The sequence below is a fragment of the Gymnodraco acuticeps genome, unplaced genomic scaffold (genome assembly GCF_902827175.1).
Source record: "Gymnodraco acuticeps unplaced genomic scaffold, fGymAcu1.1, whole genome shotgun sequence".
Taxonomy (NCBI): domain Eukaryota; kingdom Metazoa; phylum Chordata; class Actinopteri; order Perciformes; family Bathydraconidae; genus Gymnodraco; species Gymnodraco acuticeps.
In genome coordinates this window covers 1998891-2016484 of record NW_022990583.1, presented here as the reverse complement: position 1 = coordinate 2016484, position 17594 = coordinate 1998891, and the positions used below count along the sequence as shown (strand labels likewise).

General features: G+C 41.0%; 2 protein-coding genes across 2 annotated transcripts; both read right to left on the bottom strand.

The window, feature by feature from the left end:
- Positions 1-967: 967 nt before the first annotated feature.
- On the bottom strand, positions 968-10287 carry colq (collagen-like tail subunit (single strand of homotrimer) of asymmetric acetylcholinesterase). The gene is made up of 17 exons (XM_034228290.1): positions 10078-10287; positions 9426-9535; positions 9039-9140; positions 8175-8219; positions 7998-8024; positions 7118-7189; positions 6837-6899; positions 6717-6743; positions 6442-6486; positions 6306-6341; positions 6118-6198; positions 5538-5634; positions 4816-4946; positions 4344-4463; positions 4098-4239; positions 3897-3999; positions 968-2778 (listed from the first exon to the last, which is right to left on the bottom strand). The coding sequence occupies exons 1-17, from the start codon at positions 10172-10174 to the stop codon at positions 2709-2711; spliced, it is 1368 nt and encodes a 455-aa protein (XP_034084181.1). The 5' UTR covers positions 10175-10287; the 3' UTR covers positions 968-2708.
- Positions 10288-11524: 1237 nt separating this feature from the next.
- hacl1 (2-hydroxyacyl-CoA lyase 1) lies at positions 11525-16776 on the bottom strand. Its single transcript, XM_034228289.1, has 17 exons — positions 16726-16776; positions 16366-16470; positions 16236-16276; positions 16070-16150; positions 15907-15979; positions 15749-15826; positions 15538-15632; positions 15340-15452; positions 15091-15226; positions 14759-14864; positions 14450-14533; positions 14199-14300; positions 13934-14088; positions 13476-13634; positions 13275-13382; positions 12976-13162; positions 11525-11776 (listed from the first exon to the last, which is right to left on the bottom strand). The coding sequence occupies exons 1-17, from the start codon at positions 16774-16776 to the stop codon at positions 11744-11746; spliced, it is 1707 nt and encodes a 568-aa protein (XP_034084180.1). The 3' UTR covers positions 11525-11743.
- Between the last annotated feature and the right edge of the window lie 818 nt (positions 16777-17594).

Sequence of the window (17594 nt, the reverse complement as noted above, 5' to 3'; positions counted from 1 at the left end):
ATTCAAGACACATCAGTAATAAAGAAGGTGTGCCAAATTACATTTACTATAGTTTTTGGAACAATCTTCCCTAATATGGGCAAGATAGCACAGAGTTTTTGAGAATAAAAAACTCATCTCTTTCGACTCCACTTTGAGCGACAGAATTACTAACAAAGCACTTATATACTAATAAACGACTGGCTTATCTAAAGCCAGTTGAGTAGCACTTGAAATGTTTTGGCTCTATGAAACCTGATGTACTTATATGATTCTGTTATCTTCAAGTTTGTATCTTCTTGGTCGAATGCACTTATTGTAAGTCGCTTTGGATAAAAGTGTCAACTAAATGCAATGTAATGTAAATGTAAAAACCTAAAACTAACTTCACTACGGTGTGGGCCACTGCATCTCCAGCGACATTTAGTGCTGTGCTGAGATACAGTATCTGTGGCACAAATCTGATTGGTCTGGTCAGGGGAATGCACATGATGGGGTAAATACAGCACGGTAGGCTTTTACTCGGGCATCTCAGCAGACAAATTGTCCTGATGTGATTTAGAAAAGAAATACGGCATGCTAATGAAGTTATATGGTGCTTCCCGTCTCAAACATCTCTGCGGCCACACTGGATGGCTGCCCGTCCCCAACCTGTAACAATGTGCATAATGTCTAGGCCCAGACTCACTTCTAAGGGTCCATCGAGACAGAATGAAAAGCTGAAAAAACCCATTGCCTTTTCTGAGAACAGCAAGAGTTCACTGCCTGCTCTTACAATCTAACGCAGCACTCTACCGGGAGCTGCTGACAGCTCCTTTTTTCCACTTGATAGATATCAGCTTTGAGCTTACATCGAGTGCCTGAAAGAACGTCAATAGCATCTCTATCACTGTCTATTCCACAGCTTCGAATCACTCTCAACACTTCTTAACAACACAGGAAGCAAAGCCGCTAGCAAAACCTGATTGAAGTAGAAAAATGCAGCAGGTTTGAATTATTTATTCAGGTTTTATTTATTTTTTTAATTATTCACAATTACTGTATAAATCATACCAGAGAAATGAAACAAAAAATAATTTCCCTCATCCCAGTCACAGTGCATACATTATTTGATAAAGCCGAACAGTACGTTACCACATGCATGTTATGTTTCAGCATCGTTGTGCATACACAGTACAGGATACAGCACAGGCAGACAGGCCACAGACAGGACATTCAACACAGTTTCCAAAAGGTATTTCATCTTTGTGCAAGGCACAGTTCATCATTTTCATACAAGGTGTGTCGTACAACTAGCTACACTGTGCAGAGCAAGACTGAGATTTCTAAAGACACCTAATGCACTGTCAATTGCAATGATTTACAAAACAGTGGAAGCGTTTCACACTAATAAGCACAGTATCACAAGCATGCGGAGACAATACAGTAACAGTCTTTATCTTTCAATTTTTTTGTACAGAATAATCACTTTATAACACCTACACGTACAGTATCAATATGGCTGAGAACAAGTCTCCCTTGGCACTGCGACTTATACACTAGCTTATGGAAAAGTCAGCTTATATCGGTCATTTTCACCTTTGGTGCCAAACACACAGCAGACTACATCTACACTGTTAAGTTTACTGTTGAGTTTCTGTGTATATACTGTAAGACAGAAAAGACTGGATAAAGAGGTATTAGAGTAAATACAATAATGACCATAGGACAGGCTGGAATTGTAATTCTTCCCCCTTTTAGCAGCTACTGAGTATCACAGCCTTTCCTGTTTAGTGAGAGAATTAAGAACATTAACAGTTTCAAGCCTTCATATACAGTAGTATTTCTCACTAAAGCACAGAGAAGAACCTTGAGTTATCTGTGTGCTTAAGCGTACAGTCACTGCCATTTAATTTACAAAAGGAGTAGTTGGGGGTGCCTGTGAAAGGTGCTGTTTGGAGCTACATTACCTGTTGGTTCCTGAGAAGTTTTTTCGGGGAGATTTGTGAAACCTTGTCGAAACTGAAAGTCCAATGTCAATCACAGTTCCACCACAAGCTAATGATTCGACTCATTGAAATATCCCAAGTGCATAATTCATGCACCTCTATCTCCATCCTTAACCATACTTTTGATCTAACTATTTGCATGGTTTAACCTTTTATAACTGAAATTGTTGATGCCTACACAGTACTGGCCTAGTCGTGGCAATAATAAGTATATTGATTGTTAACATGCTTGGATAGTGACAGCTGCTGTCACAGTAATCCCAGCCTCATGCAAATGCTGTGCGCTGCCATTGGCGCTGCAGTAGAATACCTGAGGCCACTGTTTCTCAACAGTAACTGGGTCAATAGAAATATGCCTCTGGCCCGGCTACTGCTCCTCTGCAACATCTCCCACTTAATTAAGTCTCGGCATGGCTGTTGCACAACTGTTGCACCCAGAGGCTGATTCATGGAGAGGAGGCCAGTCTTAGTCCTGCTTGTTAAGACTGAGTGCAGTTGTCCTGTGCATTTCCTATGTGTGGGTGAAGGTTTTTCATCTCCACTCGCCGAATACAACTCCGGGGAGCTACGTGGCATCTCAGCAGAAATACAGAGAAGTTATGTATAATATATATATTCAGATTCATAGGCTGCCGCTACCCTCAGAGTCTTTTTGCTTGGAGTATTATTGTTCTTTTTATTTTGCATGAAAATATTTCAAAGAGCACACAGAGGATCTCGCTGCACTGTCCAGCTTCCTCATCATGTGAAGTACTTGCAGTTTGTAGAGTCGATAACACAGTAGGGTGAGCACTTGAGCTGACCATATGACCTGCAAATAACAGGAGAAACATCACTTTTTGTTAAACATGGCAACATAACATTTCTCACAGTTGTATAGAGCTGGTTAATACACTGAACAAAAATATAAATGCAACACTTTTGTTTTTGCTCCCATTTTTCATGAGATGAACTCAAAGATCTAAAACATTTTCTATATACACAAAATAACCATTTCTCTCAAATATTGTTCACAAATCTGAAAAAATCTGTGATAGTGAGCACTTCTCCTTTGCCGAGATAATCCATCCCATCTCACAGGTGTGGCATATCAAGATGCTGATTAGACAGCATGATTATTGCACAGGTGTGCCTTAGGCTGGCCACAATAAAAGGCCACTCTGAAACGTGCATTTTTGCTTTATTGGGGGGGTCTGGGGGGGTCCGAAAACCAGTCAGTATCGGGTGTGAGGGGTAGGGGTAGGGTTAGGGTAATGTTGTGAATCGAGTGGCCCATGGTGGTGGTGGGGTTATGGTATGGGCAGGCGTATGTTATGGACGACGAACACAGGCCACTCGATTCACAACATTACCCTAACCCTATACATGTCATAACATTAAGACAACATATTCAAGGTGGTTTTCAATAACATATTCCCGTCAAGTTTGTTTTTTATAAATCGCAAACATTGCTTAGAAACTGGCGTACGCCATCTTTTGAGCATACGCACCGTTTATAAATGAGGCCCCTGAACTTTTGAAAGAACATCCATAAACATTCATCTGTTTGCATCTTGCAAATTATTTATCTAATACATCACATTCCATTTACTTGTATATAGAATCTTCTTGCACTATTTCTATTGTATTTGTATTTACTTGCACTATTCTATCTGTTTTATTTGTTCTATGTCCTATATATGTTGCACTGTTGGAGGAGCCTGGTCTACGTTTTTCATTGACATATCTACACTGTAGCTAATGTACAAATGACAATAAAGCCTTGAAATCTTGATAAAGATTTAATCAAAAAAGTCTACATATTTTGTGAAAGCATCAATGACCAACCCTACACTATCGTCACAATATTGATATTGAGGTATTTGGTAAAAAAATATGTGATATTTGATTCTGAATATCGAGTTGTGTTGAGTTGTATACTGTGCTTACCCTGGAAGATATGAATTACATGTCTGGTATCCAAAGTCCTTTCCATCACACTCCTCAGCCCCCTCATAGCGGTATCCGTCTCCGCAGTAGGCGTGTTTACACTCTGTGGTAAGGGGAGACAGCAGAGGTGGAGGGGTCATGTTATATGCGTTCAGCAAAGTGGAACTAAGGAGCTATTATAGACCACCGAACATGACTTACTGACGCAGCCGTCCGTGACGACTCTGTTGCTGTCATCACACTGCTCCCCGGTGGAAATCTGCTGAATCCCGTCACCGCAGTAACCCTCATCATCAGGTGCGTTTTCCATGGACTGGAACGGCGTCATTGGGAATGGGAAAGTCTAAAAAATAGTTAAAAACATTGAAAAAAAGAAAGAAAACTGCTTTTAAAGTCAGCGTTTGCAAACAATATGAAACAAACTCATTTTGCTGAATGCAATGATACCTGGATCGGCAGCCAGCCATCAATGTCTCTGAAATAGAGAGATCTCTGGTCTTTGCGGAATGCCAGAGCATTATCTGTGTGAAGGCGCTCCAGTTCCTCCTCATTGCTTACAACAAATATCTGAGTGAAGAAATTGATGTGGATTTTGAAATCAAGGCCCATTGAAATGCAATTTTGAGATATGGAGCATCAACATTTAATATCTAATATGGCAGTATTCATCTCAGAGCAACATCCATGTCCCTCACAGGCATACTTTTATCTCTAAAATATTTTATTATTAATACATGTACGCAAAATGTATTAAAACTTAACAATACCTGTTTTGTTTTTTAAACTCCTAGGTTAAAATAACATGTAGTTACAGTAATCAGAGGTTTTACATACATACAGTATATTAGTTTTTTGGATTTGATTTGTCAATATCAAAAGTAAATTACAAAAAACTATATATAGCATATTAAATACTCACCACAGGTACTTTAAGATAGTTTCCTCTGGAAGGATAATCCTCAATTGGAGAATTACTGGGAGAGCCGCAGCTACACTTTCCAGGAGACCCCGGTGGACCACGAGCCCCCTTTGTTCCAACCATGTACAGTCCTAAACATACACATACACAGAGAGAGATATTGTATTAAAAGACAAAAAGCTTAACATGTGTAGTTCCATGTAACTGAAGTGAGTAGCTGTGTTAAAGTGTAGAGTAACTTGTAGAAATAGCATATGTCATGAAATGTAGTATCCTGAATTAATCTATTAAGAAGTAAAAGCAACCAACTTCACTCTGAAATGTGATCAAGATGACAAATGAAATGTTAAATGTATTTATCTGCTGACATTATTTATGTAAACAGCAAAAAGGCTTGTCATCTGTGAATCCATTTTAGCCCCATGATGTCATGAACACAGCCTCGTGTTTCACCTTGGGAGATAAAGTTTCTCTGGTGCTAAATCTGACTACCGGTGTTACACTGGTCCAAAGCTGACACAGGCTTTGCTGCCTCTCACACTGCTAGCACAGCTTTTCCCTACTCAGCTAAAGTGTAGGGCCACACACACCAATCACTTCAAGTGGACGCAGGAAAATGAATGTCCCTGACTGAACTGAACAATGTGTATTATTTTGTCATCATTTAAAAGTAGTCAAGAGTTTTAAATCTGTTAGAAAATGAAAAGGGTCAAAGTTCTCACCTGTGGCAGGGGAACCCGGAGGACCAGGGTGGCCTGGAGTCCCCTGAGGGCCTGCAGGTCCCATAGGACCAACACCACCCGTGTCTCCTTTCCCTCCCTGCAACAACATCAACAAATACACAGTATGGTTCAATCGAAAAGGTAAAAACTAAAACCAAATCCTGACTGCGTACAAATAAAAAATGACATTTAAAGAGAAATCCTTAATAATAATAATAATAAGTGTATTTAGTATTGCATCTTTCACATAAATATAATTCACAAAGTGCTTCACAAGAAAGACCACAGAAACATGAATACAATAACAACATGAGGCAGAAATTTAAGGTCAACATAAAAACAAAAAACAGACCGCGTGGAGTCCTGAAAGGAAGAACAGAACACATCACACACATCTCAAGTAGAAACAAAAGCCAATGTAAAAAGATAGGTGTTCAGTAGTTTTTGAAAAGCTTCTACAGAGACTGCAGAGCGGATGTCAATAGGGAGAGACATACCTCTTGATAATTACAGGCAAATGTATAACTGTATTTAGTGCTGTTTGGAAATAAAGCAAAGAGAATGTACACTAACTCCTCACCTGCTTGCCTCGCTTCCCTGGTCGGCCAGTCGGTCCTCTGTTTCCTGAGATCCCAGGTTCTCCTTTCGGACCCATTTCTCCCTGCAAAAACAATCATATAAACTCAACATTCAACATGAGCACATTTAAGAAGTTGTAATACTGTGGAGCAAATGTAAAGCTCCTTCTTGTTTGAATTTGTTTCTTACTTTCTGTCCAAGCATTCCTGGGAAACCCATCACACCCTGTGGACGAAGAACAGTAGAGGATAATATAGCATTCAGCAGATAAGGCACAATATGGCTGCTATGGTAACAACCATTGCTGCTGATCAACTCTGCCCACCTTGTCGCCTTTTCCTCCACTCTCACCACGATCTCCTCGAGAACCCTGATGGAGCACATTGTGTTATGTTAGATATGAAGAGTTCATTTCAAAAATCAGATTCAAGCAAAAAAGACAAATGAAACATCCAACACTGGTTTAATTGATTTTCCTTTATTAGTTACACAAAAAAAGCATGATTTAGGAATACAAATATATACAAAGATATCAGTAATTGCAAATGAATATCCAATTACATTTGATATTAAATGATAATAAAGGAAGGAATTACATACCTTTTCTCCTTTATAACCAGATAAACCCTTAAATTAAAGACACAAAATATGTAAGATTAAATAAAGCAGTGGGAAAGTGAGATCACCCTACATCGCTGTAGTTCATAATGTTTCTCATACCCTTGGCCCAATCGGTCCTCTGGCTCCAGGTAATCCCATCAGCCCTGAGTCTCCTTTCTCCCCCTGACAAACAGTAGAGAACATTAGGAATAAGACACATGTGGATAGGCTTCATTTATTTGGATGCATGTCCCAAAGTAGAAGTGACAAGTAATTGTTTTACTATTTCAATCAAGCATTCACATAGAAAAACTAACACTCACCTACTCCACCTTGTGTTGGCCCTAACTGGTCTCATGTCACTTATATATCATCTACATTATGAGATCTGACTTACTCACTTTGGGCCCACTTGGTCCAGGCCATCCAGCTGGTCCCATTTTCCCAGGAAGGCCAGGGCCACCTGTCCGACCCTATCCAGAGACATCCATTTCAACACATGATCTCCGATATAAAAACACATTATAAAACGAACACTGCGCCAGCTGAAGAGGCAATTATGTGATTATAATATCAGGGCTCCTTATGCCTTTTAGTTTTGCAGATTAAAAAAAGCAAAGCAATGTAAGTGGAGGATTTGCTGCATCAGCTGACAGCCTGCCTGCTACAGTATTTATCAAACGCTGCTGCACATGTAGGGGGAGAATGACTCTAACGAGCCCTGTCACTTTGCTCTCTTTAATTAAATGATGGGCTGTATATAGAACAGGAGCCCGTGCTTGTGGGAAATAAAATGATTTATGACCTGGCTGAAGCACTAAGCTAAATTGCACTGCAGTGCTGCAAAGCTGCTCGGTCAGGCCACCCAAGGGAGGCTCTCCCACTAGGACGCTTTCGATGCTCGCCCACAGTGGCCGATCGTTTAAGGAGGTCACTTTACAATCAAGCTGTGTGGGCTTGTTTCTCCTAATGGAGAGGGAGGAACATCTGACAGAGAGGTATGATGCTGGGTGTCTTAAAGGAGTAAAGTGAGGAGATATGCTGCTTCTCAGTGAGAGGAGACCATCGCTCTGTCTTTATAACAGCCTGTCTCCTTCGCATCATGTCAGTGTTTCTGTGCTGTCTCTTGTCAAGGTTGTTCTAGCACACAATTCCTTGATGTACATAACAGGCCCTGGCAGCCCTCTGAGTTACAGCTCGCGAGGAGGCGGAGGCTCTGTATCTCATACTTGAGTAAATCCACTTAGCGGAGAATATAGAGTGATTAATGGAGACTCTCACCTTTTTCCCAGGTCTTCCGATTTCTCCCTGACAACAGGATGCGGAGGAGGGGACAAGGACAGCATCCATTTAATTAACTTCCAGCGAGCATTTTGTCATGTGCAACAGGTCGATAAACTTGACTTTACAAAATAATGAATAGATTTAAAATGTATATCTATTATGTTAACTGCTTACCTTCTCTCCCTTGCCCCCTTCTATTCCAGGTAAACCAGGTGGACCCTGATGAACATAAAAAAACAATCAAATGATGGCATATGCTCATAAATCTCAGAGATATCCATCTAAATTAGTTTTGTTGTCCACAACGTTCCACTGCAAAGTCATGTTTGCTTCTGGGAGGACACAGCGGCAGTTTCAATTAGCTAAAGGCTGAGTGGCCACTATTGATTAAAAAAGTGCCTTGTGGGTCTCTTTTGATAAACGGGAACGCTGCTGCAGTCCAGTGGGTGCTGTAACAGCCTGAGATGGGCAAAGCGCTACCAATCATTTGGTCAATCTGCTTCTCGCTTACAAAATGCTGGTTTAACAGAGGATGAGGTTGGATTTGCAAGCACCTATTAAACCAAAACGTCTTTCAATCTTTCACCACCAAAGTACACAAACACATGGGCACATGCTTGTGTTGGTAATCCCTGGAATTTACGCGACCCAGTACGCCTTTCCAGCCCGACAGCTCTTCGGATAGTTTCTGAGAATGATGTGTGGGCCACTGGCAGCCGGTGGAAAAAGGCTATTTGTGTCCGAGCTAAATGTAGAGCGTTAATGGATCGCTGTGTTGCACTGGCCAGAGAAATCCCCATCTCCTGCAGGAACTCTCAAGTTGAAGAGGATATTGGGCTAATATGTTGTTGGAGGACTAATTCTCTACACCTTGAAACCCCAGAGACAGTCTGTGATTCAGTCATACTGACAGCCAATCCCGAGTAAGTCCAGTTGTGGGGGGTGTGTTGGAATGGTGCAATGATGGTGATGCCAGATCTACAAAACATTATTAATTCTGTGATGAACCATGATGCGTGGGAAGAGTCTGGATCCTACCTGAGGTCCAGAGGGGCCAGCGGGCCCTGGGAATCCCTGTACGCAGGAAGAACCTTTGTGACCATTGCCTGGCTTTGACTCACGACCATCAATCTCTTCATTCTGTAGAAGAAAAAAAAAAAAGGTATTTCTTTTACAGCTTTCTAAGTATTGTTTAGATTATTTAATATGTTTGATGTTGATAAAGGTTGTCAAAGAAATTAATGTCTGGACTTCATAACAATGCACATTAAAGGCCTTTTTTAGCCATGTCTTCCTGCAGATGAGTGTTGAAATGATGTTATCCGGGGGTCAAGACAAATTAAGTGTGGGGCGGTTTGGAAATCATCCAAGGACATATCAACAGTAAGATATTCCACGATTGAAAGTCACATGACTTTGACTCACATGACTGTTGCGGTGCCAAAGAGCAGGGGGTGGAGGAAATAGTGGGGGTGGAGGCGGACTCAGTAAACAGCATGGGCTGAATCTCCTCTGCTGCTCCTGGGACCTGAGAGCTGGACAAGGTGTGCATGCAGTCAGTGATGACAGGGGTCAGAATTAGAAGGAGACAGTCAGAAGAGGTCATGTTTATCAAAATAAGAAGAGCAATGCTTCACTAATGACACATGGACATGCACTGGCAACTGAGGTATTGTGACTAATATCACACATATACAGTACAAATTGGACAAGTCAAAGAGGTGTAAACATGCATGAGCAGCATAAGCAAGAGGGGAACAGGTGCAATATGAAATAATGACACCCATCCAGCAGAGTTCTCAGAGCGGGACACAGATATGAAGTGTCTGTGCCTCTTACTGAAGGACTGGAGCTAGTCTCCCTATTTATAGAGGCATTTACAGTACTACCTCATGAGCGACAAGAAAAATAAAAACAAGAATATTTCTCAAAGACACCGAGCTCAAAATTAATCCCAAAGCTAGACATTTTGTATCCATGCTTCTACAACCAACTCTCTAAGCAACTGTTCATGCATAGTACTGTATGTACAGTACAAACACAAACACAAACAGGGGCAGGATTTTTAGATTCTTACCTGCTGGGATTGACATGAAGTTGTCCAGAAAAGAGGACTGAGCCAGGCCATAACAAAACAAAAGTGGCAGATACAGTCCAAGTGTTAGAAGAGTCATGTTGATCCAGATAGTTGCCTGACTTTATTTCTGAGCCACAGCAGCCCTGACACACTGCCTTTCTCTCTCCCTCTCTCCTCACTGCGCTCTCCCTCTGCTCCCCTCCCTCTCCGCTCGCTCTGTCTCCTTTACGCCCTCCGAAGAGGGGACGCCGACCAATGCCTATTAAACCTTTCCTCTGCATCAGTGTGCGCTAAAATTACAGAAGACAGCCGCCAGCTGCTTCGAGTGCCAATATTAGACCTTTACAACTGCAGGGGGAGCCTTTTGTTGTTTCCACTGCTCTCACAGGGAGACTTACTGTATCACGACTGACACATGAGGCTTTTGTGCAAATAGGATTCTGCATGAGGTGTCATCTGTACATCCTGAGACAACAAGTGCATCAGTCGGCTGTTCTTTGTATTTATTAGTCATTAGTCATAGTTACCATTTAATCCCAGCCAGATTGGTTTTATTGCCCAGTCTCTCCGACTAAATTAAGTGGCTGCTTTTCTAATGAGGCTCTTTGGGGGCTGAGAGACCTACAAAAACAACAACTAGAAATACAAGTAACTTTCATTTACACTTCAACTATAGTGATATAAATAAATATTTTGCTTGTCGACAACTGAACACAAATTATTAAATTAAATCTGGAGGAGATTGTAAAAAATAATGCAAAGTGATAATAACTAATACACAATCTAATAAAAAAATGATCACACTGTGAACTCTCAGAAATATCTAGATATTTCATAAGATTGCTACTCCTCCTTCTAAAAAGCCCCTCACCATGTTCAAAGCTGTTTCTGACCATGTGTGAAATCAATGGAGGCTGTAAATGTGTGCTGTACAAAAACGAATTGAATTGAATTGTTTTGCAGCACTGAGTAGACCATAACATCACTTTCTTAGCGTTTTAATGTATTAATAATTCATATACTAAATGTTTGACTACATACATGGACATCTTTGAGACTCAATCTATGTTCATTGCATATTGGTATTGTGAGCCTTTCATTTCTTTAGACAATTTTGCACATTTCTGAATGAAACTACCAGTCCTAAAACGACAAAGCTCTTACAATTTGTATTTAGATATTTCGTACATATGTTTTATTGTAATTATAGTATCATTTTTTATTGTATTTTTCCCTTCTATTCTATAATTATGTTTCTTCATTTTCCAAATGCTTTTATTTTTTCATTTGAACTAGTCTTACTATGTTTATGCACAAAGCTAATTCCTTGCATGCCAAAAGAATAGCAATAAAACGGATTCTGAGGTTAATAATATTTCATATTAACTATGTGAAAAGAAAATGGATAAAGATTTAAAACAAAAAAATAAAGACGAATAACATTAAGTGTATGTGTAAAATTGTTTTATTTTTGTATTAATTATTTTGTTATTTGTAATACTACTGTGTAGTAAGAATTGATTAAAAAATATTCAGTTATTTCATGGAAACAATCACAAAAAGCTACAGCATTTATAATTATCCAGTTTGAGTTTCCATAAGGAAAACGGTCACTGCTGTTCTGATAATGTTCTGGACAGAGGAGGAGGCAGATCCCTCGTTCAGTCTATAGGTTGGAGCGTGTGAGCCAAGGGAACTCCTGCAATACAAACAACACAGCATTACATTAGACCTTAGGTTACAGAGCTATATGAGGAAAAAGTCCAAAAACAACCTGAAAACGGATAACAGTCTCGAGGCAAACAATAGGCCAGCACACCTAATAAGAGGACAAGTCTTTCTCGGGGCCACAGAGAGCACAGCGCCATGGATACGGCCCTCAATACAACCTTCAAACATGTCTGCGAAGGGTTGCGTAGATACATTCAACATAAACAGAGGGCCTTGCTTTCTAATTATGGGGACCCTGAAATAGAAAGGTCAGGTTGGTGTGAGGTGGAGGGATTGTGAGAGGAATACAACAGTTCTGCAGTGCACCTGGAGTGTGTGGATTACTGTTCAGTAAGGCATGTCAGCCATGCAGCTAGAAGGAGGAGGCCAGAGCCAAGTAAACACCAAACCGTTTGTTGCTCTGCACTCATGACCTCATGATGCTGCTGCTTTTAATCTCGCCGGGCTTTGCTGCTGCGACTGTCAATGTCATCGGGGTCATTGTTCATCTCCTTTCTGTACTACTGTCTCAGGGGGAAACAGGTAAATATGAGACATCAGGTCACAATTTCCTGTGTCTAAAATCACGTCATGTCTGCAAGGTCCATAAAAGGAAGCAATTATTGTATTAAAAATAACTTAGACCTCAATTGTTATGACCGCTGCCACGTTCCTGACCCTTTAATCTTGTCTCTCTAGAAGTCTGCAAAAGGGATGTATTTGAGCAGCTTTACGTCCTGTACATGTCCAATCGACGAATGCACAGAAATCTGGGCATTTGGTTTCAGCCAGGGATATTAATGGTGAAGCTAATTGGGTGGGTATTCTGTTCAAACCGTCAAAATGTACAGTATCTGTTGGTGGTGCCATCCCCCTCTAAGAATGACTATCTTTATTAACATGCAGATTTCACCTTTGACAAATTAATTCCAAGTGTCCTTGGTTGAGGCATTGACCATTGTTTGAGAAAAGCACAACGGTGTTTTAGGCAGCAGGAAAGTGGTGTTTCGCTCACAACCACAAGAGGGCATGGCATTTCAACAGGATCTATGCTTATAATTGACTGCCTGCTATTCAAAGGACTCCAACTTCAAAATAAAACTTGAGTGGAGTCTTTTATTTTGACATGAACTTCTCATAGAGACTGTGATGACTCTACTGTATATATTCCTGACCGGTGGCAGTTACCTGCTGTTTCCTGTCGGAAGAGGGGTCGATGAGCACGTTGAGGAGACTTGGTTTCTCCCAGTCACTCAGGCTCTGCTGTAAAGCATTGCGCAGCTCCTCCACCGTCCTCACCAGGTACCCTCGACCTCCAAATGCTGTCATGACCTCATCATAGCGTGCCTCAGGTAGGAGGGCCACAGGAGGGGCTCTGACAAGCAACATAAGGACATGAGATACATTTCATTACATCACAGTTGATGACATGTAGGAACAAATTACAGTGAATAGTCAATTGCTGGGACTGATGTTGTGGGACTCACATAGTGGTCAGATCTCCCATTTTTTCCATTTCTTTCCATGTCTCAGGATCCAGTCCGCTGTAAATACCATTGTTATTGACCACAATGATGACCACAGGGAGATTATACCTGTAAAACAAAACAGACAATATGCAATTAAGTAACAGTGGGGTATTGAAGTGTATAGAGTATGTGGGGTGGAAAGGGAGGAAACCAACCCACCGGCACATTGTTTCTACTTCCATGCCAGAAAATCCAAAAGCGCTGTCTCCTTCCACACAGACTATCCTCTGGTTTCTGTTCTCGCTCCTCTCCACAGCCGCTGCGGCTATAGCAAAGCCAAGGCCTACTCCCATTGTTCCAAATGTACCAGCATCCAACCTGCACATCACCAGGATTAGCGTACAACCTGATCCCATATTAGGTACTTCGTTTCAACAAATACATTTTCCAGTTGGTATCAGTATTCAAACCTTAGAGTCTCTTCCTCTAAAAGCCTTTGGCACAAATCCTTGTAAAGCATAATCTTTACATGAGAAAAGCTCCGACAATATTCCACAAAGTTTTTCAGATGCCTACTGTAATACCACGTCTGTCTTCTTTTCTATTTATATTTGGGGACATATAACATAATCGACTAATGTGTGTCTTTATGTGCCGTTACAATAAAACTGCCTTGCCTGTGTCGAGGTAGGTAGTTGTTCAACATGGTGCGTCCTATGTCCATAGTGTTTGCGCCCTCACTGACAATGATACAGTCCTGTGGCAGCAGCTGGGAAACATGATGAAACACTGTGTAGTAGTTCATGGGCACAGTCGACTGAAGAGCCATCGCCTGTGGATAGTGAGGGGGAAAGAATGCATGAATAATAATACATTAAAAATAGTGACAATATGAAAAACAAGGTGAGCAACATTATCATTCAAAATGGAGTCTAAATTCACCTTGGATATTTTTGCATTAGCTGCAATTTTGTCCTTCAGTGTGCCCCACCACTCTGCGTCAGAGGGATATTTCCAGCCATCTTTATGTACGCCTTCCAGAAGCTGAAAAACAAGCACACAAACAAAGAATCAAAGACATTTCCACAAACACACATATGAGCTGTAAGGATATATTTAATGCACAACAAACATAAGCATACAGGAGAGGGATTCATCAGAAAGAGTATGTGGGCCCGCTGAGTTGTAGTTACCTGTGTGACAATAGCGTTGATGTCTCCCAGGAGAGCAACAGCCGGCCTCACATTGTTTCCCATCTCCTCAGGACAAAGGTCAACCTGCACAAAGAGCACACTCTTGTTATCACAGCACACGATTTGCAGCAACACAGTGGAGGAGATATGGCTCAAGAAAACAAATGAACTGCGCTGGCACGACAATATTAAGATATTTTCACTTGCTTTTTGTTTTTACCAGTGAGGTATTTCTAACATTAGTGGTGGTGTCAGAGGCACAACTGATTTTCCACAAATAGACAATTTAGCCATTGTTCATTTTCAAACCTGAAGGATCTTGACATCGGGGTCAAATCTAGGTGGCTGACCAAAATGCAGCATCCAATTCAGCCTGGCTCCAAGCAGAAGCACAACATCAGCCTGGAGAAGAGCTCTGAGAAAGAAAAGAGGACGAGGTGGGGCAACATTGAGTTAAAACACAACATTGAGTTAAAACATACAAAACTGTACGTTAAAATATATATATACATTGGGATACATGTGTTTATTTATAAGTAATGACATTTTCCTTTATATATATGATAATAATAATATTGGCTCAAATGAATGCATTTAAACTTCTTGATGCCTGCATATTCCTATAGTTAAAGGAGGCTGACCTGGAGCGGGCAGCAGCCACACAGTTGGGGTGATCATCAGGAAGGACCCCCTTCCCCATGGGGGTGGGCAGAAATGGCAGACCGCTCATTTCCACAAACTCCCTCAGAGACGTTTCTGCTCGGCCATAGGCTGCTCCTGTTGGGCATCAACACTCATGTTATCATGACTTATCTGAAGATCAACTCTGATTCACTAGTCATATAGAAAACATGGGGTTTCTAGAGTGAGAATGTTTCTTTTGAGGTAACCTTTGCCGATGATGATTAAGGGTCTTTTAGCTGCTTTCAAGACAGATACGGCTTCTGTGATTGCACTGTGGTCAGCCAAACTCACTGGTGGAGATGGACAGCAGGATACAACTCTGCACGACAAACACACATCTGTTATCAGAGAAGTGATACTATGCAGAAAAACAATCGTAATCAACAGCAAAAATGACAGCCTACCTGACTTGGCTCCTGTCCACTTTAGCATTGACCATGTCCCCAGCGATATCCACATAACAGGCACCTGGACGCCCATACATACTGGTCCGGACTGCCTATGAGCAAAGAAACAGATTAAAAAATATATCATCCAACTTTGAAATACTTTACTTAGTCTGCTGTACTAAATAAAACAAATGTAAGAGAGTGCAACAATAAGCCGGTATGTCACCTTTTCTATCACTGAAGGGATGGCTTCCAGACTGCTGGGTCTGGCAGAGAACTTGCTATAAAGGCGACATGCTTCCACCTACCAACAAATACAAAATAAAACGTTTCAATTCAATGAAGCATCTGTGGACACACATCCACATTAAAAGTGTGCATTACCTGAGGAAATTCTTGAAAAGCTCCTGCTGTTTCCTGGTTTTGATCTGAGGAGCCTCCAATAACAACCACCGGCCTGTGCAAAGCAAACACATTAGAAAGGATACATATCAAGAATTGTACACTGCAATCTGCATAACATCAGTATCAGTTTGTGAGGGCATACCAGCAGTTCACGTTAGCATTGGCCATTCCACCCAGAGCATGAATGAGTCCCGGTCCAGACACCACCAGACAGGCACCTGGTCTGGAAACAAACAACCAGAGGAGACAGCAACATGTAAGAGACATCCATCTCCTTCAATGATTCTGTTCAGTTACTATTACCTTACCTCCCAGTGAGGTATCCAGTGGCAGATGCTGCATAGCACGCCTGTTGTGTGACAGAAATTATGGTATATTAAAATATGATTGTGTTGTTGAGGATTATAAATGCAGTGTAGCAGAATAATAAGTGTTTACCGCTTGTTCGTTGCGCATTCCAATATATTTGATCCCTGCAGCCTGAGCAGCCATGGCCACTTCTATGATAGGAACACCGACTATCCCAAACATGTACTCCACTTTCTGCACGAAGAAATGAAGAAACAAAACCACACTGACATAAGACTTTTAAGAGTCAATGTGATAAGGAAAATAACTGCATTTTATTTAAAGTTAATGCTTAGACTTGACTGCGCAACACTTGAACTTTGACACACTTTTTTCACGCGTGGTTACATTGTTAAAGTTCAGTTCAGAAACCGCTGCTCAGTACACGGAAAGCTTACAATAAGAAGTTAGAACTTTCTAAATCAGTCATTTATTTTTGAACTGTCTTACCTGAGCCTTTAGGGACTCAGCAATAAGCTGAGCTCCTGTCACTTCGTCCATTGCTGCTCAGTTAGACACGACTTATGTTATGACTCTGTTATGTAGCTGCAGAGGTGAACTGAGGCTAGAACTGTCATAAACTGTCGCAACTACCACCAACATTAACAAGCTATCTGCTTGTTTGCTTCTATCTGCCCCTGGAATATGCAACGCTTCCGGGTTGTAAGCCAATCACGGGAGACACTACGCTTGACATCACACAATAACGTTACACATATGTCTGGCTGAACTGGTGAAGAGAAAAACAACTGCAATGTTTTGTTTTCGCTTTTTAAATGACTAAATTAACTAAATCTTTGAGCGAGAGGAGGTGCGGCACTCTCGGAAGTCATTTCAAAACAAAAGCCCTCGTATGGTAAAATACACTTGATAGATAAAGGTTTTGAGATGTCGTTGGAATTACAAGAGAGGCTTTAATGCCCTCTATGAGCCTATGTTGATCAAACTAGCGTTATAGAGGGTGGGTTCAGGGCTTTCCTAATTCAGTAAAGTAAGCAAGCTATTCACTTGTGGGCAGGGACCGTCCACAAAGTGCAACACCGAAACGACATTGTAAAAATATTCCCTGTTTTACAGTGCAGCGCTACCAGTCACTTCACATCGTTAAAATACACAAATAGGTTTAGAAAAATATGCATTTGTTACACTTTGGTGAATTTTGTATGGATACTGTGCCTGGGAAATAAGCTGTAGATAATTATTTGTCTCAAAGGTCTTTCTTATTTATTTACCGCAAACTTGATGACAAACTACAACACTAAATGCAAAAGGTGGTATTTATAATATGTATCCTTGAAAAACATGGCAATGTTAGCTAA

Bases quoted from the DNA above. Each gene is read 5' to 3' on its own strand.
- colq (XM_034228290.1), bottom strand. From the start codon at position 10,174: ATGACTCTTCTAACACTTGGACTGTATCTGCCACTTTTGTTTTGTTAT. The intron at 6,487-6,716 runs GTATGTAATTCC...GTGCTCCATCAG, and splicing joins CTGGTTATAAAGGAGAAAAG to GGTTCTCGAGGAGATCGTGG. The intron at 6,199-6,305 runs GTAAGAAACAAA...TTGTTTTTGCAG, and splicing joins CAGGAATGCTTGGACAGAAA to GGAGAAATGGGTCCGAAAGG.
- hacl1 (XM_034228289.1), bottom strand. From the start codon at position 16,776: ATGGACGAAGTGACAGGAGCTCAGCTTATTGCTGAGTCCCTAAAGGCT. The intron at 14,534-14,758 runs GTTTGAAAATGA...CTCTTTGTGCAG, and splicing joins CCGATGTCAAGATCCTTCAG to GTTGACCTTTGTCCTGAGGA. The intron at 13,383-13,475 runs GTGGGTTGGTTT...TTTGTTTTACAG, and splicing joins GAAGTAGAAACAATGTGCCG to GTATAATCTCCCTGTGGTCA.